The sequence below is a fragment of the Crinia signifera genome, chromosome 1 (genome assembly GCF_055691185.1).
Source record: "Crinia signifera chromosome 1, ASM5569118v1, whole genome shotgun sequence".
Classification (NCBI taxonomy): Eukaryota; Metazoa; Chordata; class Amphibia; order Anura; family Myobatrachidae; genus Crinia; species Crinia signifera.
Genome location: NC_139217.1, coordinates 225905510 through 225933194, shown reverse-complemented (window position 1 = coordinate 225933194; position 27685 = coordinate 225905510). Strand labels below are relative to the sequence as shown.

General features: G+C 38.5%; 1 protein-coding gene across 9 annotated transcripts in view; it reads left to right on the top strand.

Annotated features, from left to right (window-relative positions):
• Positions 1-27685, top strand: part of PIP5K1C (phosphatidylinositol-4-phosphate 5-kinase type 1 gamma) — a 282746-nt gene that overhangs the window by 228974 nt on the left and 26087 nt on the right. For 3 of the 9 annotated variants that reach the window (XM_083179358.1, XM_083179354.1, XM_083179352.1), the window contains 2 exons: positions 6765-6848; positions 8302-8424. The exons of 2 other annotated variants lie outside the window; for them this stretch is intronic. In XM_083179358.1, the coding sequence (XP_083035484.1) occupies positions 6765-6848; positions 8302-8406 (189 nt within the window). In that variant the 3' untranslated portion in view covers positions 8407-8424. Of the gene's footprint in view, positions 1-6764; positions 6849-8301; positions 8425-12708; positions 12721-27685 lie in introns of those variants that run through there. 4 more of the 9 variants (XM_083179356.1, XM_083179357.1, XM_083179355.1 and 1 more) reach the window with 3 other exon arrangements.

Here is a 27685-nt window from a genome sequence, read left to right as displayed (position 1 = left end):
ATATTATAACTCTATCCCTTTCCCAGTTAGTAGAACAGTGGTCAGGGTACTCGGTCCTCATTACCCCACACAGTGCATGTTTTGCAGGTCTCCTCACAGAATCACAAGTGAAATAATTAACTCCACCTGCGGACCTTAGAAAATGTCTGAGTAATTAGTACACCTGTGCACCTGCTGGGTTACCAGCAAAACATGCACTGTGTGGGGTAATGAGGACAGAGTTCCCTGACCACTGTGGTAGAAGGTCTGTGTAGCCTTTAACCCTTTGAGTCAGGGGCGTAGCTAGAAATTTTGCTCCCCCCTGCCAAAAAAGTTCCTGGCGCCCCCTCCCCATAGCATTTTGGTAAAACAAATATCTATGGTGCCCCCATAGATATTTTCAAAATAAAGCATACTGTATGCATGTTTTTGAAAAACAGGTTTGTGGCCTTGCTGCAAGGGCTGTGGTCTTGCAAAAAAGATTACTTTATACCTGTTTTACAACCTGCACAAACTTTGGCCACCACAGGAAAAATAAATGCCTGACTCATGGCCCATTTTTGTAATTTTTGCTCCATCTTTTTGCTGCACATTATGCCACAAATCTTTATGCCCTAGTTGCCTAGTAACGATACATACACACACACACACACACACACACACACACACACACACACATACATACATACATACATACACATATAAAAAAATCAGCAGTAGTAAAGGAGGGTCTCATATAGTTAAACTGTCTGCCCTGAACATTAACTTTAGACGCCAGCCGCTGCTGCACTGACAGGGAGACGAGGTAACCCCTCCTCAGTCTCCCTGATCCACAGCCATGAGAGCCCTGCGCCCACACAGACCTCGCTGTCGCTTGCTCTCCCAAGCGGCAGCGGGGGCTGCCTTACACAAGCTACGCCACTGCTTTGAGTGCCAACATTTCTGTGAGAGATGCACAAATGATCCATTAAAAATGCCAACGTCGCTCACATTTGTTATATAAATTGATATAAAAACTTTGTAAAAAAAAAAAATTATATTTCCTATATAAAAAACATTGCAGGTCATTATGATGAACAAAAATGTTTGCTTGGCAATTTTGACACCTATTTTGACAAATTCCCTTGGCACTCAAAAGGGTTAACTATGGGCTGGGACACAGAGCTGCCCAGACGGTCCTGTCCTGCTAATTTGTTGGTGGCCACATAGAAGTCTGTGTGCAGGCTCCTTGCGGCGCTATGTGTGGCCCGGCCCTACGCAAAATCACCACATCGCTGCTCTGCTGTTAACTGTTGCTCTCCAAGCTTGTACATCCAAGCACTGCGAAAGTATAAGGCACGCTTATTTTAGTTCTTAAATAGCTTTGATTGGATAGCTGCTGTTCAACATGAGCAACTATCTGGTTGCAATTATTGCTTTTGAAGTACGCCAAATCTTAATTTTTGAGGGTGTCAAGATATAGAAAGAGAGAGCTGTAGGGATTAATTTAATTGTAAAGTCATTACAAAAAACCTTATTCTTACATTAATTTCATAGTTTTTAGTGTTCGTTATTTATTGAAGCTATATTTCCCTCTTTATCTTTGCACTTTACCTAATCTGCCACACAATAGTTTATACACATTTTTTCATTTTATTTTTATTCAAATTCATTACCACCAAGCCTAAAATGTACTGGGGTATTTGTCCCCTCTGACTGCCCAAATTGTATATTTTACTTTTCCTTTGTTATGTATTTTTTGAAACCTCCTATTGTGGTAGTAATAATAATATTCATTTGATGTATTTTAAAGAATATTTCTCAAATCTTTTTATTCGTGATTAAACAGTGTGGCACATGTCAGAATGAGGAGCCTGGCCAGTTTGATGAATCTGTTCTAAATAAGTTTTGACATTTCTGTAGTTTGCGTAATGCAGAACATATTGTACTCAGATTTTTTATGCTAGGAATAAGATATTTTAGACAAAATACAATTCCCATTATACACGTGTGTGTGTGTGTGTGTGTGTGTGTGTGTGTGTGTGTGTGTGTGTGTGTGCGTGTGTGCATACATACATACATACATACATACATACATACATACATACATACATACATACATACACACACACACACACACACACACACACACACACACACACACACACACAATACATATGGGTAGGCCCAAAGGGTTGTAATAAGGGCACTCACCAGTCCAGTGAAAAGTAAATAAAGGTTTAATACAAAGAGACAATTGTAAGATGGCACCCAATGTTATAGTCCTTATTCAGAACAGCCCTATAGGATCAACAACAATAAGAAATCATGAATGTCCTTGTTTGTATTTACTGTATAATAAGGGCACTTTCCAGTCCAGTGAAAAGTGAATAATGGTTTAATACAAAAAGACAATTGTAAGCTGGCACCCAATGTTATAGTCTTAGCCCTATAGGGTCAACAACAATAAGCAATCATGAATGTCCTTGTTTGTATTTTCATAAAAAAATTCCACATGAAGATTTTTTGACATATTGTTCACACTTGTGGACATGGATGAAATTAATGTCAAGTCAATGTAGAGAAGAGCCTATGGTTTATTACATCACCATGTGCATACAGGCTTTAATCAGTTGATGTGTTGGCCTATATACAGTAGGCCGTTGTCTAGATAACATATCAAAGACATCCATATAACAGCATGTAGGTGTTGTTGAACATTTATATGTGTGCTTTAGTGCCACCTTTCAGCGAATTTATGAAATCATTTTAGCGCATCATTTATATTATCTGTAGTTTAAATTGTTTCAAAATATCCACTGGGGTGCACAGCTGAGAATACATAACAAACTAGTTGAGGAAATTAATCCATAAAATACTCTTGCCAACAATGGTCAGTTTAATGAAGATGCAAATGACACTGGTCAAGTTATGGTGATCCAGGTGAGTCAACTTTTGGGTTTTTTTGAACCTTTTTCAAGACAGGATCAATAGGAGCAAACAAGCAGTGTGGCTAGCACAAGCCAAACTGGAGATATGGTGTCTCCAGTTTGCCTTGTGCTAGCCACACTTCTTGTTTTCTCCTATGGATCCTGTCTTCAAAAAGGTTCTAATGGACACAAACATCGACTCATCTGGATCACCAGAACTTGACCAGTGTCATTTGCATCTTCATTAAACTGACCCTTGTTGGTGAGTCTTTCTTGGATTAATTTCTTAAACAAGATTGAGATAATATAGTCCCTTTTCAATTCTGATACATTTTTATCAAGACTGGATCCACATGAGACTATAAGGTTGGTGTTGTATAGACACAGACTGGAGACTGGTCTGACTGAATGAATGACCAGACCAGTGTTTTATCTTGGCAATTATGTGTGTGTGTGTGTGTGTGTGTGTGTGTGTGTGTGTGTGTGTTAAAAACACATCCATCTGGTGATTCTGCACACAATCGTTTGTACTATACAAAAGATTCACAGGAGATTTCAGGTAATAATGTCTCAAGTAGGAACAGTTGGCATACAACTCTTGTTACAAATTACCAGTGTCTATTTAGGCAAGCAGTCCCTAATGGGCAAGTAAGGGATATGAACTAGTATGTGGCTGCGTACTAGGATGAATTAGAACATTTATTTTCTTGCTACAGGCGTTTTTTTGAAAAATGTAGGTATTGATTGATTTGATTTATCTCTCTCCACTTTTTATTTCTCTGAGGTTTAGTACATAGGTCCAAAAGTGTTTTTCTGCGATCGTGACTGCCACCTTTGTTTTACCTTGAAAGTTACACCACCACCATCAAATTTTTTATCAGATTCTATTATACAAGCTCAAAAATCAAAATGTTTTAAAAATAGCTTACTGTATGTCATGTATGATGCACAATACAAAAAATTACACATCATCTTACTGAGAAGAGATATCAAACGTAAGACTTCTAGATGAATATAGTCTTTTCAAGTTAAAGAAACACAAAGACTGGATATGCTTTTAGGTTATATCCTTTAACCCTTTCAGCTCCAACGTCTACTCAGGCTCAACAGCCCTAGTGCTAGTAGCAGATTTAATCCACTTTATAAATAAGAACATTAACCTAGTTCAACATTCAATGTAGACCATTTTTGAATAAAACAAAAAATGTAAATTAATTTGAACCAGACTGTTTGAATTGCATAAAATATTTTCTTTGGGGAAGCTGAAGCCATATTATATGTAATATACTTTCATATATAGCTTTGTTTTTAAGGTATTACTTTTACATTTAAAACTACATATATGTTCTAGTTATAAAATATTTGGCGTGTCTTTGGCATCTTGCAATTGCTATTTAGATAATTAATTATGTATTGTTTTATTTCATGTTTTCTTAAGTCATCTTGATAAACTGATGTGTAGAGGTGCAGATTTATGTTTAAATAATAGAGCTAGAACAAGCACCTAGGTGCAGTAATTATCAACCTTCTATGGATACTGATAATAACTTTTTAAACTTCAACGAGATCCAGTTCCTTTCATGCTAACCCAGGAGCAAGATTTCCAAACTTCTCTATAATCATGTGTAACTCCAGGGTATTGAGGTAGCGATCATTAGCAACATTAGAATGGAGTGGAGTGTTAATGGATCCTGTATTTAGGGATTCTATGGAAAAGTTATGCAGGTTGCAAACCTCAGATCTGTTACCCAGTTGATGAGCTGTTTCTATCAGGATGGCATAGTATGATCTGCTTCTGGCCATCATTGATGTCCTGGTGCATACCTTCTTGCTAACACCAGCTCATCAAGGGACAGATCAGATCTGAGGTTTGCAACCTAACATATGTATCCTTTCAATAGAAGCCAAAACAATATGATTTGCTAGACTCCACTTGTTTGTTCTTCTTTTGCTAACATTCATTAACGATTAGAATTCCAGGCTCTTAAACTACATATGACTGTATGGAAGTTTAAAACAATTGTAACAATACTGATTGCTCCTGGTTCCACTTCAGAAGTATTGGATCTAGTTGATGCTTAAAAAAAGCTTTTGTATCTGGTACGCAGATTATCCTCTCATCCATAAAAGGTTGATAATTATTGCATAATCAGACGCTTGTTCTCTGTTTGCCCAACATGTCTAGTGGCTTTTTGAGGAACTGAGCTGCCATTCATAGATGCAGTGGGAGAGTGTGATTAGACGACTTGAAACATTTCTTTGTCTCGTTACACGTGCCCTATTGATACATAGACTGTAAAATAAGAGACTTGGAAGATTGAAGGAGCAGCACATAGTCTTAAACCCAACCGGCAGGTTTTTGATTTTTACAAATTGGTATCATTAGTCAGATCATGAGCTAAATAAGCTTGTCAATGAAAATGGTTTTTTTTTTATTTTTTTTTACCATAAAAATAAATGACTTTGTTGACCTCTCTCAAAAACCTGGAGTGAATAAAAGGCCCACCATCCATGTGCAGAATTGGGAATGTGAGGCCACATTTCATGTCGTACAATTTGATTTAACATCAGTCTTGTCTTGTTTAGGCATGGACTATGAAATACACACTGGAGTTGTGTGTACATTTCATGTTTGCTTCCATTTGTACTATGCAAACTGCACTCTGTGCCAAACGGTTTCCAAGTGTTTCTTTGTTTAACATATGGGATGTGACCTTTTGAAAGTTGTTGCTTTTTAATGAATATATTTGGTTTAACAATAATTTTGGGTCTCTAATCATGTTCTGATCAAGTTCTATTTAAACCGCTGTACAGTCATGTAAAGAAATATTTAAACATACATATGTAATAACAGGAATTCCATGTAATTCCGGCTACATCTGTAATTTTACTGTCCCACAGATGCTTGACATTCAACTGCTATTGAAGTTTAGTTCTGGCACCAGTAAGTGCTCTCTACATGTACTTAACGGTCTTCTTTTAGCAGAGCATGTGTGTGCAGTGTGTTAGCATATAAGAAGGATCAGGATCCCTTGTGTCAGATTGGTAATGCACCATGTGTGAGATGTAAACAAATCACATTAGACATGAAATCTTGTAGAATTGTTTTGATGAAATCAAGTGTCACTTTACAGGAATAGCAGTGTAATACCTAACCTACATGCATGTAGTGTCATACTTAATCCTTTCCATTGTAGGAGTGTGTAAATGCATTAAGTGCCTTGTTGTATGGATAAATACAATTTTTGGCAAGTGCCTTCAGTCGTTTCTAATCCACCTGGCAGTCAGGCAACTAATAATTGCATAACCTGCTTTTATCCATCACTGCCTCCCGCTCTCTTTCTGCTAATAGCTTTTGTACCATTTCTTCTTTACATTGCATAGACATTTCCTGTTTCCTTTAGTTTTACCCTCGATTTTTATTTTCTGTCAAATCATTTTTACTTATGACTTTGCTTGCTAGTGGCCAACTCATTTCATTTTCACAATTCCTCCATTCATCTTCACCTCTTTGTTGGTTTCATCTCATCTTTCAACAAGTTTACGGATGGGCGATATTGGGTCTATTCCCCCCGCCTCAGCAGGATGCAGTCTGCCTCTTCATCCACTGACTGTGTGAGTACTACTAGAGCAATACAGCCTCTGCTTCCAGGGAACTCTGCAAACTGTGGACACAGTGTAACTTAACCATATGATACTTAAATTAGGTGTCTTCTGTTTTCAATAGTTCCTTTGAAGTATTAGAGATCCTAGTAGAACATTCAAACATGTGTGCACATATTTGTTTTATTCCTCTTCTATCTTCTGCCTTCTGTCTTTCTTCTTCCTCTACTGCTTCCGCACCTGCCTGGTCTTCTCTCTTCACTCCTGGCTCAGCCTCCAGATGACCGGAGCTGGGTTTATTCCCCACTCCACTATAACACCCAGGTCCAGTCGGTCTCAGATGAGGAAAGTGATACAGTAAGTTTCTGAAGGAATCCTATTAGTACATGTACTGTTACATGTCTGACCCATATACGTTTGTAGCTTGTTTTAGTCCAAATGATGCTCTAAATGTTTGCAGACATCTTCGAAATGTGATTTTAAAGGAGTTCTCCATTATTATTTTTCCACCACCCCCCCACCCCCCAAAAAAAAAAAGATTTCTCACTTTTAATGTTTGATACCCCTATCATGCCTCTCCTTTCCATGGTATTTTAGTTTAATAGACTGGACATAACTGCAGTCCAGTATTAATCCCTACTACTGGATGTTTTTTGTGGCTTTTCTGGGTTTTATTATTATTATTATTATTATTTTTACTTAGAGTTTAGTAAAAAATAATAATATATATGTTTCTGGTTTCCCTGCACTGTACTACCACTTGTATATGATTTTAATGTGCTATATTGAGAGTGCAATATAAGATACAATAAAGTACTATACAATGTGGTTGGAAAGCTTATGGATGCAAAATCCAGATGTTGCATGAAGGGTTATGAATACATCAGCTGGAATGGAGGCACGATAGGTAAATAAAAATAACTATCTGACTTAATGTCAAAATTTTAATCTGGTGGTTATTTCCTATAACGTCCTTTAAATTTTAGGCTATTGCACTCAGGCACTGTAATGTTTAACATCTAAAAAATCTATACAGCAGAACATAAACCAATACACATGCTACTCCTTGAACCTTTAAAGCCTTAGAACAGTATTTTATCATCTAATGATGTGGACAAGGCTTAATGCACAGATTTATAGATAACTTAGGATCTATTGTGGACATAGGGACTTATGCAGAGTTGATTGTACCCTCCTTTTGTATCTTGCATGAACTTGCAGTGTGCTTGCACGTATAGGCACGCAGAGTTGTATGGATTTTCTTTGCATCTACAGGCAGAATGGAGTTCTCACATAAGGAGAGTTCAGTGGTAGCGTGCTCATGCAAACATGAGCTATGCACATCTGCATAAAAGTAAATAATATACCCCTTTTTGCACTGATTCAGGCTCTCACAAATGTTGCAAATCACAGTGGTCTGTGTACACTAGCAACACCGCTTTATAGCTTCTAGTAGTGTTATTTGTGTAAGTCACACTTTTTTTTTTTTTTTTTTTTTTTTTAATCAAGGAGCTTCTTTGTTCACAATGTATGGGGACATATGGCCCCTTTTTTATTTTTATTTTTTAGATGCATACAGCTCTGCATAATTGTTTTTTTTTTTTTTTTTTATTGTTGTGCACGCTTCTTTTGAGTAATTAATCACCTAATTTACTTCTAACTCTGCATCAGCCCCATAGTGTTCAATTGTGGGAGGCTCCCAGACTGATACATTAAAGGTACTCTGACCTAAAAAGATGTCTGCGTTTACTTGTTTCTACAAATAGGAATATATATGCTAGACCTAGTTTTATCTTATCCCTCTGTGCAGGCTGTGAGCAAATTTAGAGAGTTGTGTCTTCTACCTCTATGTCTGGGTTATGGGGAAGAGAAATCAAACAATGGAACTGATGAGCCCAGCAAACACACCTGCTAGCACCATCATACAAACTAGGTAAAGTTATCCTAATAAGAATGTTTTCATATATTCAACCCTTAATATTTACATAAAGGTAAAATAACAACAAAGACAGAATAAATTCTGTTATTCAGTACATAGTATGATGTGGACATTTAAATGAAATATCCACGTAGGTTTGTTGTTGACCTTCAGATTGAGTATGTAAGGTCCAGGTTTAGGGTATTTTGGTTCTGTGAAATGGTGACACATTAAGTGAAAATGGAAAATACGTCTACATTTGAACTGGAAGTACAAGAACCAACATACAAGAACACCTTTTTAGAAAGGCAATAAAAGCATATTGGGTGTCTTTTGTTGGCTGAAAAAGTATATCAATATTGTTTACTACTAATTTACAGAACCTACATCTACTGAATGTGATAGAAATTAACTATTTATACCCTGACCTTATTGTTGGTTTTATTAAAAGCTAAACACTTGTCAAGACAGTTTATCCTTTTTGACGTACATTTTTTAGAACTAGTTTTCTGATAAAAAAAACTGATGAAATGTGTGATTTTTTGCAAAAATAGTGATTTAAATATGAATACATTATGTCAACATGATAAATGTCATATACCAAACCAGTGTCAAACTTGCATATATGAGCAATATGTGACTTTCTCCTCACCATTGACGATTAGATCTGAGGTTGTAATGGGCTCTTGTATAAAATCCATAGCTACTTAAAGCCTTTCATATGCATAATGCATTGTATCCAGTGTTTAAAAGTTTATTTGACATCATTGTCATCTTAATAAAACTTGTGTCCTTTTTGTTTTTGTGCAAAATGGACCCAATTTTGTAAACAAGTTATTTTTAACAACAAACAGATAATTAGTCACTAAAATTTAGTGACCAAATCAGGCGCTAATATATTATAAGATATATTGATAATACTAGAATTTTACTATTAAGGTTTTGTATAAATATATTGAGCTGCAGCTATTCTATATGCTCAAGTGTCTGAGCATATAATTTGTGTTAGGTCCGATAACAGACTTCACACAAAAAGACCAAAATGTAACCACCAAAGTGGGAATTGCTGCGCTATTTATTTGTAATATCTTAAAGGAATACACACCATGAGTGAATGCACAGACTCAAATAACTGGATGGAAACTGTCTCGGTATAATATCAAAGCTAATTTATTTAGACAAATATAGAGAATTTTGGTACTTGTTTCCTAGCACGGCCACAATCGCGGGCATCGGGTGTAATTTTTAGTGGTCTGCCACGCGACCGACGCGATGCCCCCGATTTTCCCATTGAAATGCATTGAAAAAAGTCAAAATCGCGTCGGTCGCGTCATATGCGGCTAAAAAAGGCTTAAATGGTCCAGACGCGATGCCCCCGATTTTCCCATAGGAAACAATGTTAAATGCCTCAATATACCCGCGATGCCCCCGATTTCCTATAGGAAACAATGTTAAATGCCTCACCAAATCATCATAGGGAACAATGGTAAATGGGCCAAAAACACCCCTGAACAGTGAAATGTCCCCACAAAAGTAGTTTACGCCACCCCACGATCAACGCGAACCCGAAGCGTGGCGAGCGGCGGCGGTACGCGTCCTCCGACCTTTTCATACCCCCACTATCCACATCGGCGTGGAGTTGAGAATAGAATAGTGTGGCGAGCGCAGCGGATACCTTCACAGGTAAACGCGTCCCTTCGCGGGCTTCACAGGTATCCGCTTCCCCTCGTGGGGCAGCCACCTATAAACAATAAGACACAATAATGTACTAAAAATTCAAGATTATTATGCGTATATATATATATATATATATATATATATATATATATATATATATATAATTATAAAAACTTTATACAATGAATATATAGCTAGCAAATACGGAGTTAGCTGTGATGTTAGGCGGGTGGGTGCGGTTGATGTTTTGTGTACTCACGCTGTCAGTGATAATACAGCGCGTCTCTCACCCACGCTGGATTAGTACTCCTGCTGGCGTTCTCCGGCTAGACTCCAAGCTTGCGGCTTTGTACGGCTAGATGGTGCTGCCGTAGAAGATGGAAACCAAGCAACTTTGCAAAAAAAAATAATAATTTCTGGAAATGGTCATCCGATGTTTGTAGGCTGCTGGGCAATATATCACCAATCGCTGGGGGGTAACTTCTTATGCGTTTTGCCCTCCAAAAGGGCTTTTTCAAAGAATGATTTCAGTTTGTGCTGAATGCCTTTTTAAACCCAGCTTTTAATTGTCATAGTTGTTCCATTGGTTCAGACTAATTGCACACATGTGGTTCTCCAGGTGCTTAATCGCTCAGGTGTATACCTAGCAGATTGACATTTTACATACATAATAATACTTTGTCCTTTATACTTGTATGAGATTCATCATATATATAATTATTATATCCAAATATATTTTATAGAAACATATGTAAAAAATTAAAGCGTTATTAACTCAAATTATTCTAACATTAAACCATACATTGTTAACAAAAAAATCCGAGACAGTTTCCATGGGGCTTGAACCCAAGTTGGTTAGTTGCTAGCTCATTTCTCTATCCATTCTGCCACAGGGATAATATATCATTTGGACTGATAGTGGAATATCTCATTCTCACATTTGAAAAACAGTGACATAACCGATGTTCCCCTCTACTTTATAGAGGGATCTTTATCTTTTTTATATGTTATTTTCGGTTTATATATATATATATATATATATATATAGGGTTGGGAGGAAGAGGCACTCGCTCGGATTTTCAAGAAAGGAACAGGACAACAAGAAGTTGTGACCGACGTTTCGGAGTTTAATCCGTTATCAAGGCAGAGAACACAGAATGGCAGTACAGTACTTACATATGTAGTCTCAGTCCGATGCCTGACCTCGCGCTGCTGCCCCGTCGCTCACTCATCGCCGTACGGCGCTTCCGGGTCGGACTCGTGATTCGGAGCTCAGCTCTGACGTCAGTCGGGACTCCCTGGTCGGCGTCCGTTGCTAGGCGACAGTGACGCTGGGTGCGAAGCAGCCGCTGGCCGGTCACAGTTACAGAACATCTATGAAAACAGTGTCAAACAGTTATTAAAAAATACAGGTGGTGTAGGGAGGGCCAGGTAGAAGGAAGAAAGAGGAGAGACAGAGGTGTAGAACAGAACATGATACTGTGAAAAAGGCATATGACGTTTGAAATAACAGCGGCATGAAAAAGCAATGGTACATTGAGAGTAGAGCGCTGTCAGCTAAGGAAGGTAATTAGAGGAACATGCTAAAGGTTAATTGTTCATTCAGTCCTCTGGGGTTGACAGTGTCCAATTTATAAATCCATTGTGTCTCTATTTGTAGCAAGCGTTTCCCTCTATCTCCACCTCGCAGATCGTCAGGTACATGATCTATTATAATGTATCGTAGACTAGCCAGACTGTGTTTGGCAGTCACGAAATGCTTAGCGACTGGTTGGTCCATGGGTTTGAGGGCTAGGGCCGCCCTGATGGCGGTGCGGTGAAGTGCGATGCGTTCTTTAAATGTTCTTATAGTCTTGCCCACGTACCCAAGTCCACATGGGCAGGTTATAAGATATACAACTTAGGTCGTGGCACAAGTGAGTACGTGTCGAATGGGTATCTTCTTCCCCGTATGTGGGTGGTTGAAAGATTTGCTGGCAATCAGGGCGCTGCACGTAATGCACCCTGTGCAGCGATAACAGCCGGCTGCTTTGCATTGGGTGCCAGGGGGTGTCCTTTTGGAAATATCTGTGCGAACTACCCAGTCTCTGATATTCCTCCCTCTGGTAAAGCAAGACATGAGTCTGGTTTGTTTGAGCGACTTTAACTCTTTATCCTGTTGGATAACAGGCCACAGCAATTTGGTTGTCTCATTGATATCTTTATCGGCTGTGTTGAAGGAGCGGACCCATCCCATGGTGTCGGATGGAAAGGGATCGCAAAGTTTTTTCTTGAGAGAGTTCTCTCTGGGGATCTCGTCGACTTTATTCCTTGCAGCTGCAAGTATCGACGGGGAATAGCCTCTGGCTAGGAATTTGGCTTCCATTTTATCCAAATCCTGTGTCAGCTTGTCTTTAGAGCTGGTGATGCGTTTTACCCGCAATAATTGTGAGAAGGGAAGACCCCTTTTGAGAGCCGGAGGGTGGTGACTTTGTGCTAACAAGAGTCGATTGCGGTCCGTCGCTTTGGAGTAGATGCCTGTAGAGATCACTCCATCTTGGACTGAGATGCAGACATCTAGATAATTGATTGAACTCTGGCTCATGGCATAAGTGAATTTAATGGGGCAGTCCATGTTATTAATAACTTCTATGCCAGATCTTAGGTCTGATTCAGAGCCAGACCAGAAGAGCAGCACGTCATCAATATATCTTGTGAAGAATAAGATGCGGTCGGCCAGAGTGCTGTTGAGGAACAGCGATTTCTCTATTTCTGCCATGTACGCGTTGGCATACGACGGGGCTACCGGAGAACCCATGGCACACCCGGAGCATTGTTGGAAATACTGTCCATTGAAAAGAAAAAAGTTGCGGTTGAGAATCAGGTCTAGTAGCGACATCATAAAGGTGATGGGAGGACCTTCGTAGAGTGGGTCGTTCTCCAGAAGCGTTTTGGATGCCTCTATTCCTTCTAAGTGCGGAATGCTGGTGTACAGGCTGCAAATGTCAAGTGTCACTAGCCAGGTGTTCGGGGGTAGTATCGCCAATCCATCCAGTTTGTTCAGCAAGGCTGTGGTATCTTGGAGATACGTCGGAATTTTTTGTACTGCAGGTTGTAAAAAGAAGTCCAAGAAGGAGGAAACGTTGCTATAAAGTGAGTTGCGGGCAGAGATAATAGGACGCCCCGGTGGGGACCACAAATCCTTGTGGATTTTAGGGAGACAATACAGGAGGGGTACCCTTGGAGTTTCTGTAATCAGCCAGTCTCTGACGGATGCTAGTAAAGACTTACAGTCCACTGCTTCATTGAGGATACGGTCAAGTTCTGCTTTGTACGTCTTAGTAGGATCTGAAGGCAATTTCTGGTAGGTGGGCGTCTGGAGTTGAGAGTATACCTCAGACTTGTAAGCATCAATGTCCCAAATGACAAATGGCCCTCCCTACACCACCTGTATTTTTTAATAACTGTTTGACACTGTTTTCATAGATGTTCTGTAACTGTGACCGGCCAGCGGCTGCTTCGCACCCAGCGTCACTGTCGCCTAGCAACGGACGCCGACCAGGGAGTCCCGACTGACGTCAGAGCTGAGCTCCGAATCACGAGTCCGACCCGGAAGCGCCGTACGGCGATGAGTGAGCGACGGGGCAGCAGCGCGAGGTCAGGCATCGGACTGAGACTACATATGTAAGTACTGTACTGCCATTCTGTGTTCTCTGCCTTGATAACGGATTAAACTCCAAAACGTCGGTCACAACTTCTTGTTGTCCTGTTCCTTTCTTGAAAATCCGAGCGAGTGCCTCTTCCTCCCAACCCTGCATTATTCCTGAGTGCTGCACCCCGGTAATTCACCTACCCTCTCTCCTGGAGTGCCGGTCAATGTCGAGATATATATATATATATATATATATATATATATATATATATATATATATATATATATATATATATATATATATATATATATATATATATATATATATATAGATATAGAAAAAAGGGGGGTTTTCCAGAGGGCGCTAGCCAATAACAATCAGGTACAGATCGGTTTTTACCGTTTAATATAAAAGTGGAAAAAAAAACCTTATTGGGTATCACAAATACATCTGATTTACACATACAAATAAAACTGCTTAATACAGGAAAAGGCACATATGCTTGTACAGGTTCTCATGAATATTGTTTGATTCAGTAGAAAATAGCCCAACGCGTTTCGTCAGTTCCTGACTTCATCAGGGGCAGATAGCATAGCCAATAGACACTATACGTGTCTTATATCAATAGAATCTGAAGACATAGATTTTCTAGGACAATCCGATGGTTTTTCAATATTCGGAATCAAACAGAAGTGTCTTTAAAGTATCACAGCAGGTAGTTCAAATAAAATTCACAGCAGGCAATTTGAATAGATATCACGACAGATGGCCCTGATGTATAATTTCATCAGTATACAGGGATCCTAGAACAGCAGCCAGCAGCAGGGTATCAACAAAGTGAATCGAACAATATTCATGAGAACCTGTACAAGCATATGTGCCTTTTCCTGTATTAAGCAGTTTTATTTGTATGTGTAAATCAGATGTATTTGTGATACCCCAATAAGGTTTTTTTTTCCACTTTTATATTAAACGGTAAAAAACGATCTGTACCTGATTGTTATTGGCTAGCGCCCTCTGGAAAACCCCCCTTTTTTCCACTTCTATTCTGGGTCTTGTCTAACAGAGGACCCCCCAGAGGTGCTGCTCCCACTTTCTCGAGCGCAGAAAGGGTACCCCCATTTTGATATATATATATATATATATATATATATATATATATATATATATATATATATATATATATATATATATACAAAAGAGAAAAGAAGGAGCGCACCGTATAAATATCAGATTTACTGGGTAAAAAAGAGAAAAGAAGGAGCGCACCGTATAAATATCAGATTTACTGGGTAAAAAATAAGCAGCTCACATACATTTTAGAAACTTGTAATCAGCATATCACCGAAAACGGCTCATGTCACATCAGCGGTTCTCACAGCTCAGCACAGATAGATGATGTCAGGGAGCTTCTTAGCGAGACCTTTCAGCGGTACACAGACCGCAGCTGCTGGATCAACAGGAACAACGGACGGAGACGTGTACGGCAGTCAGCAAAGTCGGGAAGCCACGCCCCAACGCGTTTCGTCACGGATGACTTTGTCAGGAGGCGTGTCAGGTGGTAAGTATGGTAAGTTTATATAGCGCACATTTGACTCTATCAGCCGTATGCAATTACGGCACAAATTAGTAACAAGATACATATGAGATAGACTTTAACAAATTCAGACCATTGGAAAAAAGAACGCAATGGCCGAAATTACATCAATAAAAAACTACATCTAAAAATACAATTTATTCTACATGACGCTAGAGAGAGCATTGTTAGCAGAAATAGAGGACAAAAAATATACATATATATATATATATACGGAAGGGGGGGTGTCCAGAGTGCGCTCAAGTGATACCACTTAGCCACAGAACTAGACTAAAAGTCCCAATTCAATGTGATCCTGGAGTCACTTATAATCAAACGGAGTGTTCATGAACTTCATAAATGAAACCGAAGACCTCGAGTATAAAAACCAATTCTTTATTGGAAGCCCAACGCGTTTCGTCTACACGACTTCATCAGGGGCATGGCATGGCCTAGTACGGGCCAGAAATCCAGAGAGTAATGGCAGTAATGGACAATTTTCCTTTTACACGTATAGTCAATTAAAATCAGAATAGGTAGGAACGAAAAATGATGATAACCAAGGATGAAAATCCAAGACCAGGTATTCAAAAAACACTTCCTTCAAGGTCAATACAAGAAAAGCTGTATGTAGCCCAGAGCATGAGATCCAGAGATATGGGAAAAAACCTACAAGTTTGGAGGTAGGGATTTCCGTTCTCACAATCAGTTAAAAATAGTGGTAAAATCCGTATATAGCCTTGCACCACACGGTTTGCAGCAGTTATTCCAGCTGGGGCTAATAAAACACGATGCTGAGCTAGAGAGTTCTATAGTGGTGAATCACACACCATAGTTCCCTGACAGCTCTGCCACAGATTGAGCTTGCCCTTACAGAAGATTTAGGGCAGAACAGGCATGGGATGTACAGTATGGTGCCACGGTTTACAGTGATTTCAGCCCCCGGAAAGGTGGTAAGTATGGTAAGTTTATATAGCGCACATTTGCAATTACGGCACAGAAATAGAGGACAAAAAATATACATATACATATATATATATATATATATATTTGTGGATTGTAGTGGTACTAGCGCTGTTTTATCTCCCCACTTTTTGGATTCAGAATGTCCTTAAATGTACACTGTCCCGTGTTTTTCGATGTAAATACACTCCCCCTCTCTTATCCCGGGGTGGCAGCTCCTTCTCCTATGTGTTCCTGTTTCTTGGAACCCCGTAAGCAAGATCTGTAAAAAAGGATGAGAAGGGCGCCTCCTAGTGTAGTAATAACGGTTCTAGTTTCCCTTCACCAAAGGAAAAAGAAAAATAGGCACCCCAAAGTCAAAAGGATGAAACGCGTTGAGGGGACACAGTTCCAGACTATGCAAAGCAACATCAGATAAGCCTCACTTTTCTCTTTTTATTGTACGAGTTTTTATTGTTTGCAGTGTGTATTAAAAATTTTTAAACTATATTACACTAGTCTGCCTCTCTATTCCTTCTCCTCCCTACTATATATTTGGATAACGGTGAGAGTCACCAGAGGAGAAGAGTGTTAGAGAAGAATTGTTACTGGAGGAAGCCAGAGAGTACCCTGTGGGAACATTTGAAATTACGCTCATAAAAAGTGGTGAAAGGCCACTGAATACGGTACACCTTTTGACTTTGGGGTGCCTATTTTTCTTTTTCCTTTGGTGAAGGGAAACTAGAACCGTTATTACTACACTAGGAGGCGCCCTTCTCATCCTTTTTTACATATATATATATATATATATGGCTACCTAAAAGACATATGTAAATACAAATATGCAACACCTAATATTTATTATTTATTAAAAAGCAATTGAGGATTAACCATTAATAACTAGAAAGAGATAAAAAGAGAGAAAAATTCATGGTTAATAACAAATTAATAATATATAAAAAATATATATATACACACCTATACATGTATATTATATAAACACACATATATTTTTCTCTTATTCGTGAAATACAGTTTTTTGATTTCTATGTGTGTTTATATAATATACATGTATAGGTGTGTGTGTATGTATATGTATATATATATATATATATATATATATATATATATATATAGTGAAAATAGAAGGAGTCACTCACCAGTCTTGTAATCAAACAGCGGGGTTTTTTAATCAGGCAGCATGGCAAACAGTGATGGGCATGCTGCCTGATTAAAAAACCCCGCTGTTTGATTACAAGACTGGTGAGTGACTCCTTCTATTTTCACTACATGCAGTAGCGACCTTCTAGCAAGTTTCACTACATATGGAATGTCACCCCAGCAACTCATTATTTAAATGTGAGTGCCAGTAATATGGACTATATATATATATATATATATATATATATATATATTTTTTTTTTTTTTTTATATATATATATATATTATTAACTTGTTATTAACCATGAATTTTTCTCTCTTTTTATCTCTTTCTAGTTATTAATGGTTAATCCTCAATTGCTTTTTAATAAATAATAAATATTAGGTGTTGCATATTTGTATTTACATATGTCTTTTAGGTAGCCATATATATATATATATATATATATATATATATATATATATGTATGTATATTTTTTGTCCTCTATTTCTGCTACCAATGCTCTCTCTCTAGCGTCATGTAGAATAAATTGTATTTTTAGATGTAGTTTTTTATTGATGTAATTTCGGCCATTGCGTTCTTTTTTCCAATGGTCTGAATTTGTTAAAGTCTATCTCATATGTATCTTGTTACTATTTTGTGCCGTAATTGCATACGGCTGATAGAGTCAAATGTGCGCTATATAAACTTACCATACTTACCACCTGACACGCCTCCTGACGAAGTCATCCGTGACGAAAAGCGTTGGGGCGTGGCTTCCCGACTTTGCTGATTGCCGTACACGTCTCCGTCCGTTGTTCCTGTTGATCCAGCAGCTGCGGTCTGTGTACCGCTGAAAGGTCTCGCTAAGAAGCTCCCTGACATCATCTATCTGTGCTGAGCTGTGAGAACCGCTGATGTGACATGAGCCGTTTTCGGTGATATGCTGATTACAAGTTTCTAATATGTATGTGAGCTGCTTATTTTTTACCCAGTAAATCTGATATTTATATTTATACGGTGCGCTCCTTTTGTCTTTTGCATGCCTGTACCGTTGGAGGCTAGAGCAAGCCTCCTGTGAAGTTGAGCGGCACCAACATCCCTGTATTACCATTCTGGGCGGAGATACAAATACTTGAGACGTTTTGCGCATTGGTATTTTGTGTATATGTATATATATATATATATATATATATATATATATATATATATATATATATATATATATAATTTGGTACTTGTGGATTATCACGGGTCCCACGATGGCCATCGTATGCGAAAAAATCGCATCGCATGCGATCGCATACGATTTTTCACTGAAAAGCATCCAAATGCATTGGAATTAGTATGAAACATGTTCAATGGCCCCCAAATGGCATTTTTGAGGCTTTACCACCCCCACTATCAACGCCAACCGGAAGCGTGGCGAGCGGCGGCGGTACGCGTCCTACGACATTTTATTACCCCCACTATCCACGTGGAGTTGAGAATAGAAAGTGTGGCGAGCGCAGCGCGCCACCAAGCCCGAAGCGTGGCGAGCGGACGCGGATACCTTCACAGGTATCCGCGTCCCCTCACGGGCTTCACAGGTGTCCGCGTCCCCTCGCGGGGCTCGCTGCGCTCGTCACGCTTCGGGCTCGGTGGCTCACTGCGCTCGCCACACTTTCTATTCTCAACTCCACGCCGACGTGGATAGTGGGGGTATGAAAAGGTCGTAGGACGCGTACCGCCGTCCCTCGCGGGCTCGCCACGCTTCGGGTTCGCGTTGATAGTGGGGGTGGTACAGCCTCAAAAATGCCATTTGGGGACCATTGAACATGTTTCATACAAATTCCAATGCATTTGGATGCTTTTCAGTGAAAAATTGTATGCGATTGCATGCGATTTTGACAAAAACTTTAAAAATCGCATCGCATGCCACTATATATAGCATGCGATGGGAGCCGTGATAATCCACAAGTACCATATATTTATATATATATATATATATATATATATATATATGCGAAAAATATTTTGTTAAGATTTTTTTAAATAATAAGCATTTAACAATATGCTTCAGGATACATTTACTAAGGTCCAATATGGTTGGGCCGGGAGATACAGATAAGGAAAGGGAAAGAATCCTGTCTCTCCCATCCACACACATTCAAAAGTATGGTCACACAAATTTACATGAAGTATACAAGTCCTCTTGGACACATCGACACAATAACTATTATTTTGTGCACATATATCTTTGTTTTTTATATATATTATATTTTGCTATTTTTTATATTTCTTATTTTATTTATTATTATTTTTTTTTTTGTATTTTCCGGAGGAGGGGATGTCATCAGGATGCAAACCTTCGCAGTGAGTCTGTGCCTACTTCGCTCCCAGTGCCGGTCTGAGAGTTCGAGGTGGCCAGAGATGGGAGTCACAGTGCTCCCCTCACTTTGCGCTGGTCTTTCACCCGCTGACATAACCTAACCCCGCTTATAAACATTATCTTCTGGAACGGAATATAACAGTTGGAAGTCTAAGCTAATTTACCATTATGATATTGCATATACTTTCTAACTTACATAAAGGATTCTAGGTCTATGTTGGCATTCAGCCCTAACAGAGTTAAAGTTTGCATTTGGAATATCCAAAATTGCCTCCTTTTCTGCTAATTTTCTGTATCTGTCTCCTCCCCTCACTGTATTTTTTATCTGTTGCACACCAAACACTTGGATCCCCTCTAGACTTCCTTGATGGAATTCAGCTATATGCCTCGATACACTATGATGTGGGATTTATTTCAAAATATTCAGTCGATACTCTCTAAATCTGTCCTTCAATTTTCGTGTGGTGCAACCTACATATTGTAGGCCGCATACACACTGTATTACATATTTGCAATAGGTAGAGTTACAGTTCAAAAAATCATTAATACTGAATTTTTTCTTATTCACAAATGATTCCACTTCCAGAGTCTTTCTGGGAACATAATTACATGTGATACATCTGTTTGTAACACCCCTTAAGAGGGCTAGTTTTCAACCAGTTTTCCTTACACCGTTCGCTTGTGGTTTTTTCTTTTTCTGTTCTTAAGTTACTTGGGGCTAATAAAGATTTTATATTTGTGTTTTTCTTAAAGACTATTTTCAAATGAGGATCTATCACTGTATGTAAAATCGGGTCTTGGTCTAGGATAGAAATTTTTTTCTTTATTTTTCTTATTTGATCCGTTTTAGAGTTAAATTTTGAAACGTATACCATTGTAGTTTTAGAGTTGTCCCTATTGTGGACTGGTGTTTTATTTTTTTGTTGTTTAGGAACCAGTAGAGTTTTTCTTTCTATATTTAGACTTCTGTCATATGCTTTATCAAGCAGTTCGGTTGGATATCCTCGATTTTCAAAATCCTGATACATTTGATCTGCCTGATTTTTGAAGGTATCTATAGTAGAACAATTTCTTCTCAGCCTATTTAGCTGGCTTTTTTGGTATATTTACCAGCCACGGTTTATAGTGAGCACTTGAAAAGTGCAGAAAGTTATTAGTATCAACCTTTTTTTAAATAATTTATTGTTATGGATTTTGTGAGGCTCTCCGCGGAGATAGTCAAATCAAGGAAGTTAACTGTGATAATCAAAAACGAAGTGAAAGTGAGATTATAATTATTAGTGTTTAAGTATGTAACAAATTCTTGTGCTCTAAGTGAATCCCCTTTCCAAATTATAATTAAATCATCTATATAACGGCCATAGAATATCAGATCCGCGCCATAGGGACCATTCCATATGTACTCCTCCTCAAATTTACCCATGTATAAGTTGGCAAAGCTTGGTGTGAATCTGGTACCCATGGCCGTTCCTACCACCTGAAGAAAAAAGTGCTGATCAAACAAAAAATAATTGTGTGTTAAAATAAAGGTGATTGCATCCAAAATAAAAATTCTAAATTTTTCTGAGATGGATGGATCCTCATTTAGGAAGCTTGCTATGGCTTCAACTCCCTTCTCATGAGGCATATGTGTATATAATGCACTCACATCCAACAGGATGAAAGGGTAATTTGGTTGCCATTCAATCTCCTCCATTTTATTGAGTACGTGCATTGTGTCCCGTATGTGCGATTTTAAACTTATGACCTATTTCTGTAAAAAATAATCGATACACTGTGATAAATTAGATGTGAGACCCCTATCCCTGAAATTATAGGATGCCCGGGAGGTGCTATCAGTGCCTTGTGAATCTTAGGGATGTGATAAAATATGGGGGTGACCGGATATTTAATAAACAGAAAATTATATTCATCCTTGTTTATTGTATCTCCACAAGGCACTGATAGCACTTCCCGGGCGTCCTATAATTTCAGGGATAGGGGGTCTCGCATCTAATTTATATGTGAGATATTTATCCAACAATACACCACCCTCCATAGCATCTGCTCTTATATACAAACTGTCCTCCCGCGAGCTATACTTCATCTATACAGACTCCCCGCTGTGTAGTGCCGTGGCCCGGCAACACTGTGGGTTCAGCTCGGCTTACCCTTTCTTTACAAGGAACAATATCTTCTGGCAAATTTGCTATATATATCTCATCCACTACCCTGGAAATATATCCAAAATTGGGAGGAAAATAGAAAGCCTATTTATATAAAAAGTCTTGTCTATACAGAAATTAATTGTATAAAGTTTTTATAATTTTATATATATATGTGCATAATAATTATCTTGAATTTTTAGTACATTATTGTCTCTTATTGTTTATAGGTGGCTGCCTATTAAAATTTTCTATATTTGTCTAAATAAAGTAGCTTTGATATTATACCGAGACAGTTTCCATCCAGTTATTTGAGTCTGTGCATTCCCTCATGGTGTGTATTCCTTTAAGATATTACAAAAAAATAGCGCAGCAATTCCCACTTTGGTGGTTACATTTTGGTCTTTGGTGGAAACAAATTATTTTTCCCAGTATTAATTTTCTGTGTCCCATAAATATAATGTTGATATGTGCAATATTAAGTAGAAGGAATATTATGCAAAGTTGCTATGAAATTTTAATGTTTGAATTGCAAATTGGAGTTCTAAGGTTCATCAATAGGGGGTGTATTCAATCTTGACCACGTTTTTCACATGGTGAAATAAACTGCAAAGATTCGGCTTTCAGTATTCAATCACAGGAATTTTTTTTTTTTTTTTTTTACATTTTCACCCATGCCATTTAATTTTTGTGGGGTCGAATTGGTATGGGCGAAAACTGCCACAAATTTGCCCAAACGATGTGAATTTGTGGCAATTTCGTCGATACATGCAGTTTTCAATGATGCTGGATTTTTCATCCAGCAGAAAAACTTAATTGAGATTGAACAGGGTGAATCAAATTGACCCCGAAAACGGGGAAAAACTGCAGATTTATTCCTTGGCGAAAATTTCAGCCAGGATTGAATATGGGCCTAAGTGGTGTTACTATTAGAAATTGGTGGTTGACCACGTGTTCACATGCAAGAGCAGTCTGAAGCTGCATATTGAAGGTAAACATCCATATAATTAACTTGTGATGTTAATTTCAAAACATGAATACATTTCCTTCAGCTTTGTAAGAGGGTTAATATTTGGATACTATAAGGTATATGAGGGTTCAGGACATCTAACAAATACCAATAAAATATCTTCTAAATAATAACATTGCACTTTATTCTGTGACTATTTACTCAATCATCCATAAGGGATACTGGGTTGCTTAGTACAATGGGGTATAGATGGGGTCCAAAGGAGCCAATATACATGAAACTTCTTCAGCAGGGGGCACTGGCTCCTCCCCACTATGCCCCCAGCTCAGTTTAGAGAAATGTGTCCTCAGGAGAGGATGCACACTCTGTAGCAGAGATATTTTTCTTCAGATTATTTTATATTTGTGTTCTCGGGTATGCTGTCTGGACAACAGCATACCAGCTTCGTGGGGGATGGATAACTAACCACCTCAGGTGTCTGCTCTGTCCCTGCTGACTGGACACCAGTCCTGAGGGTTAGTGTACTGCCTTGTAACGCACTTGGTGCACACACCAGAAGCTTGCCGCACACCCTCAGCATTTTGTCCAAAGGTCACTGGAGTGGTGAGTTGACGCTGGGGACCCCTGGTATCTTTGCAACACTACCCCAGCAGGAACATACAGACCCTCAAGAAGATAGAAAAAAGCAGGGCTGAATAATTAATAGATGTATGCAATGAATCAATAAAATGTTTTTTGTTTTTTTTTAATAAAATACACTAAAAAAACAATATTTATAAAATCACAATATAATAACTGATTGGACCCAGTTTAGTTAGTCACCAAACATTAATCATATAACCTGCATTAATCCAGTGATGTTATGGTTGGCGGAGTCCTTATTCATCAATGCGGATCAATCAATCATAACATCACTGGATCAATGCAGGTTATATGATCAATGTTTGGTGACTATCTAAACTGGGTCCAATCAGTTATTATATTGTTATTTTATATACCGTATATTGTGGTTTTTTTTGTGTATTTTATTTAAAAAAAATCATTTTATTGATTTATTGCATACATCTATTAATTATTCAGCGCTGCTTTTTTCTATCTTCTTGTTTTTATTTCTTTCGGGAGCTGACTACTCCCACAGCAGCTGCTTTGGGGCAACAACACATGATAAGCGCTCTATACTAACCACCGGTTAGATTTTGACCATACAGACCCTCTCAGGCTTTATCTAGTAGTTCAAATACAAGAGAACGGAAAGAAAGAAACTCTTTTTGCTGGGGCACTACTTATTACTTTAGATTAAAAAAAAGGATTATTAAAAAATCTTTTATTACAATTAGATAAAAGGACATACACAACATAGAACACAAATGGACATACAATGTCTAGTTATGACACTCTCACTCCCTAAAATTATCAGGCTGTGGATTGTAAGTCTAGAGCGGATAGGTTAAAGGATAGCTGTGCTGGCGAAAATATTTGCTCTATGTACAGTAAAGGTAGAAATTTACCAATTTAATAAACTGAGATGTCCCTGCTGTCTGATTTATACTGTGTTAAATACTCTTTTACATAAATGGAACAAATGTAACCAATCGCTGTGCTACACAAGAGTAGCAGAAGGAGAATTTAGGGATAGTGGTAGTAAGAAAAGATAAAGCATTCGGTACAGAATAACTGCTGTGCAACATCATATATAATTTACATTGGATGCAGCATGAGTTTCTTCTGTCTACCAAATGATCTATGTAAATAATGAAGAGATATATAGTCAGTAGAGAGAGAGATTGAAAAGAGCTTGTACAGGACTAGCCACTAACACCTACTAGTTTCTCTCATGTATAAATTACAGGGGAGAGGAAGGTTCAGTGTTTATGCTCTGTGTCTCAGAATCCTGACAGCTTTAGAGAGTTACTACTGTTGGCACCTTGCCCTTTAAATGTGTCCAATGAGTGGACTCTGAATAAGTGAAATCATAAGTCTCAGTTTTTATATGATAGCATTCTGATGTCTACTTTATAAGTCTAAGGGGGGTATTCAATGTGGGATCACGGCTGTCGATCCCCGCTGACGGCTGTGATCCAGGCCCGTTTGTGGTTATTGTATAATAAATCTATAGATTGGTTATAGCATACACATGAGCACCATACATTCAGATCACTTGATGTTTAAGCTGGTTGGTAACAGTTGATGCTATATCTGGCGTCACCCATAGCATATATAATAATCACATAATTCTGCCTATACCTAAATGGACCTCAAAATTTGCACAATCTATATTGAGCTATGATGTGCAATTAAATTATGTTCAAAACTGTTACTCAAAACGTACCTTATTGTAAGGTCAAACATATGGTGTACAGAAACAAAAACAAAGTACCTGAAGTTTAGAGCATAGTTTACAAATACATGCAGGTGAATGTAGCATATAGTTATGCGCTAGAGATAACCTTATAATATTGTTAGCAGAGTATGTAAGATGTTTTACATTACCACTTCCCTGTGAAGGGTATGCAGGATACCGTTGACTCCTCTAATCTGCCCTTCTTTAAGCGTTGTGAGCGGCTGTCGCAAAATTGTAAGTATATATCTAATGGTTCCTGTCAGATGTCTTGTCAAGAGCCCCCACGAACGCAAGATTAGCTGGAGGTCCCTGTATTTTGCTTGGTCAGAGACCCGGTGGATGGTTTGCCATTAATTGGACAAAAAAGTTTATAGCCTGTGTTCAGGATTTGAATGGTCACAGTGTCCTGATCTTATGCGGTGCTGTCCGAATTGTTACATGCAGGAGGAAAGTCTTTTGCCCTTTTTCATGATTTAATTCTGTGTACGGCTGGCGGGATTGTATGCGGGCAGTCTGTTACTTGATCTTTGTCCAGCGGGTGGTCCCGGTATCTTAATCTGGCAGTTATGCTGTAATAGACTAGCAGTCAATGGTCCGTGTCTTGTGTAGAAGTGATGGTCAATTTTTTAAGGGAGTTCCATCTCACGGGCTTGCACTGTGCGCACAGGTTGTGGTTGTGAGTGTATATTATATCAATATATAGATAGATAAAAAGGCCTCTTGTGGGCAGGTTCCTCTATCTCTGGGTCTATTTACATGGTGGGCATGGGCAGGCTCACCTTTTGTTTGTATGTGTGATCTGTCTCCTGTCGGAATTGGTTCTAAATCCCAGCGGTCGGAATCCCTACGCTCGGCACACTAATTTATTCTCCCTTCTATGGGTGTCGTGGACACACACAGAGGGAGAAAGTGTCAGGATTTTGGCGGTCGGGATTTTGAACGTCGGGATTGTAACTGCATCCCCTCTTGTCAGCATGTTGAAAAGGACTGTGTGTTTTTCGCACTAGATTTATCCCCTGCCCTGATGACTATAGTGTGTGAGCAATGCAGCCAACATTCCTAAACAAGTCAAGCTTCTGAGGGGGATATTTCAGAGCCGGACTGGCTTAGCTATGAAATCTATGTCTGCGATGTCTTAGCAGATTGGTGCATCTTCCTACGTTCCGCCAATTCTGGAAGCTTTGGGACATCCACATTGTACTAAGTAACCCCAGTATCCCTTATGGATGATAGACATAGAGAAAAAGTAAATCCTTTTCTCTTAGTCCATAAGGGATACTAGGCGCCTACCTCGGTGGTTCGTTGACTGCAGAATTAAAATTTTTTCTTTTGAGGTAGTTCTTGTATCAGTTTTTTCTTTGACCAGCCATTGTTGGTGTGTTTCGTTTGAGTGCGTTTGTTTGCTAGTCTCTCCACTTATGCTTGTCTTTTCCTCTTCTCATGTATGTTTCCCTCATTTGGGCACAGTTTTTCTAAGCTGGGGTGGGGGCATAGAGTGGAAGATCCAGCACACCCTGCTGAAAAAGTTTCACGTGCATTGGCTCCTTTGGACTCCCATGTATACCCTGTTGTTCTAAGCAACCCAGTATCACTTATGGACTAATAGAAAAGGATTTACCAGTAGGTAATTAAAATCCCATTGAAGTCCATTTCAGAGTTTACATAAATGTCCTATTTTTTCCTTTTATAACCTACTAGGAGTAAAGCACACGGAGTGTGAAAATACAACATGCTCTAGTAAACTGTAGTTCGTTTTTCGTTTTGTTCATTTTTTATAATCAAATTGTGGAATTTTAACATATACAAGAGGTTAAAGCATTTAAAGGATAATGGTGATCATTTGAGGTCCAGGAACCCAATAGGACTTTTTTTTGTGTGTGTGTTTTAATATTTGCTGTTTGTCCATTTCTATTATTAGAGAGGATTTCCTACATGAAATGATATTGTTGCATTTAACATCTATACCATTTGCTACTGTATAGGTTGTAGTTCTGTAAGCTGCCTACATTGTCCAATTTTATGTAGGCTAACAGATATAAAACTTCCACATGTTAATTTACATTCGCCTAATTGTATTTAATTTTAAAGTCTAAAAGTGGTAAGCCCAGCGTATTAGAGAATATGATACAATTCTAAACATGATGCTGAAACGGTTATCTCCTGAAAACTTATGTGAGCTCTTTTGTAGTAGTACTCTTTTGTGTAGTACCCTACAGTTAAAGTTAAAGGGCATCAGAAACGCTACTTTGAAAACATTAGTATCAGTAGTTACTGTACAATACTTGACAAGTACAATATAGCAGATAATTAATGCGGTGTACTTTGGTATGTTATATTGAGTTTTGTTAAATGTTTGTTATACTGCAAAGTGGAAAATCCAGGGCTCGACAATCCCAAGGGAAAGATTTTGCTGCCTGGTGAACAGATTATGCAGGGAATCAGTAGATCCTCAAAAGGTCCAGCAAAGATTTGTGGGCGTGC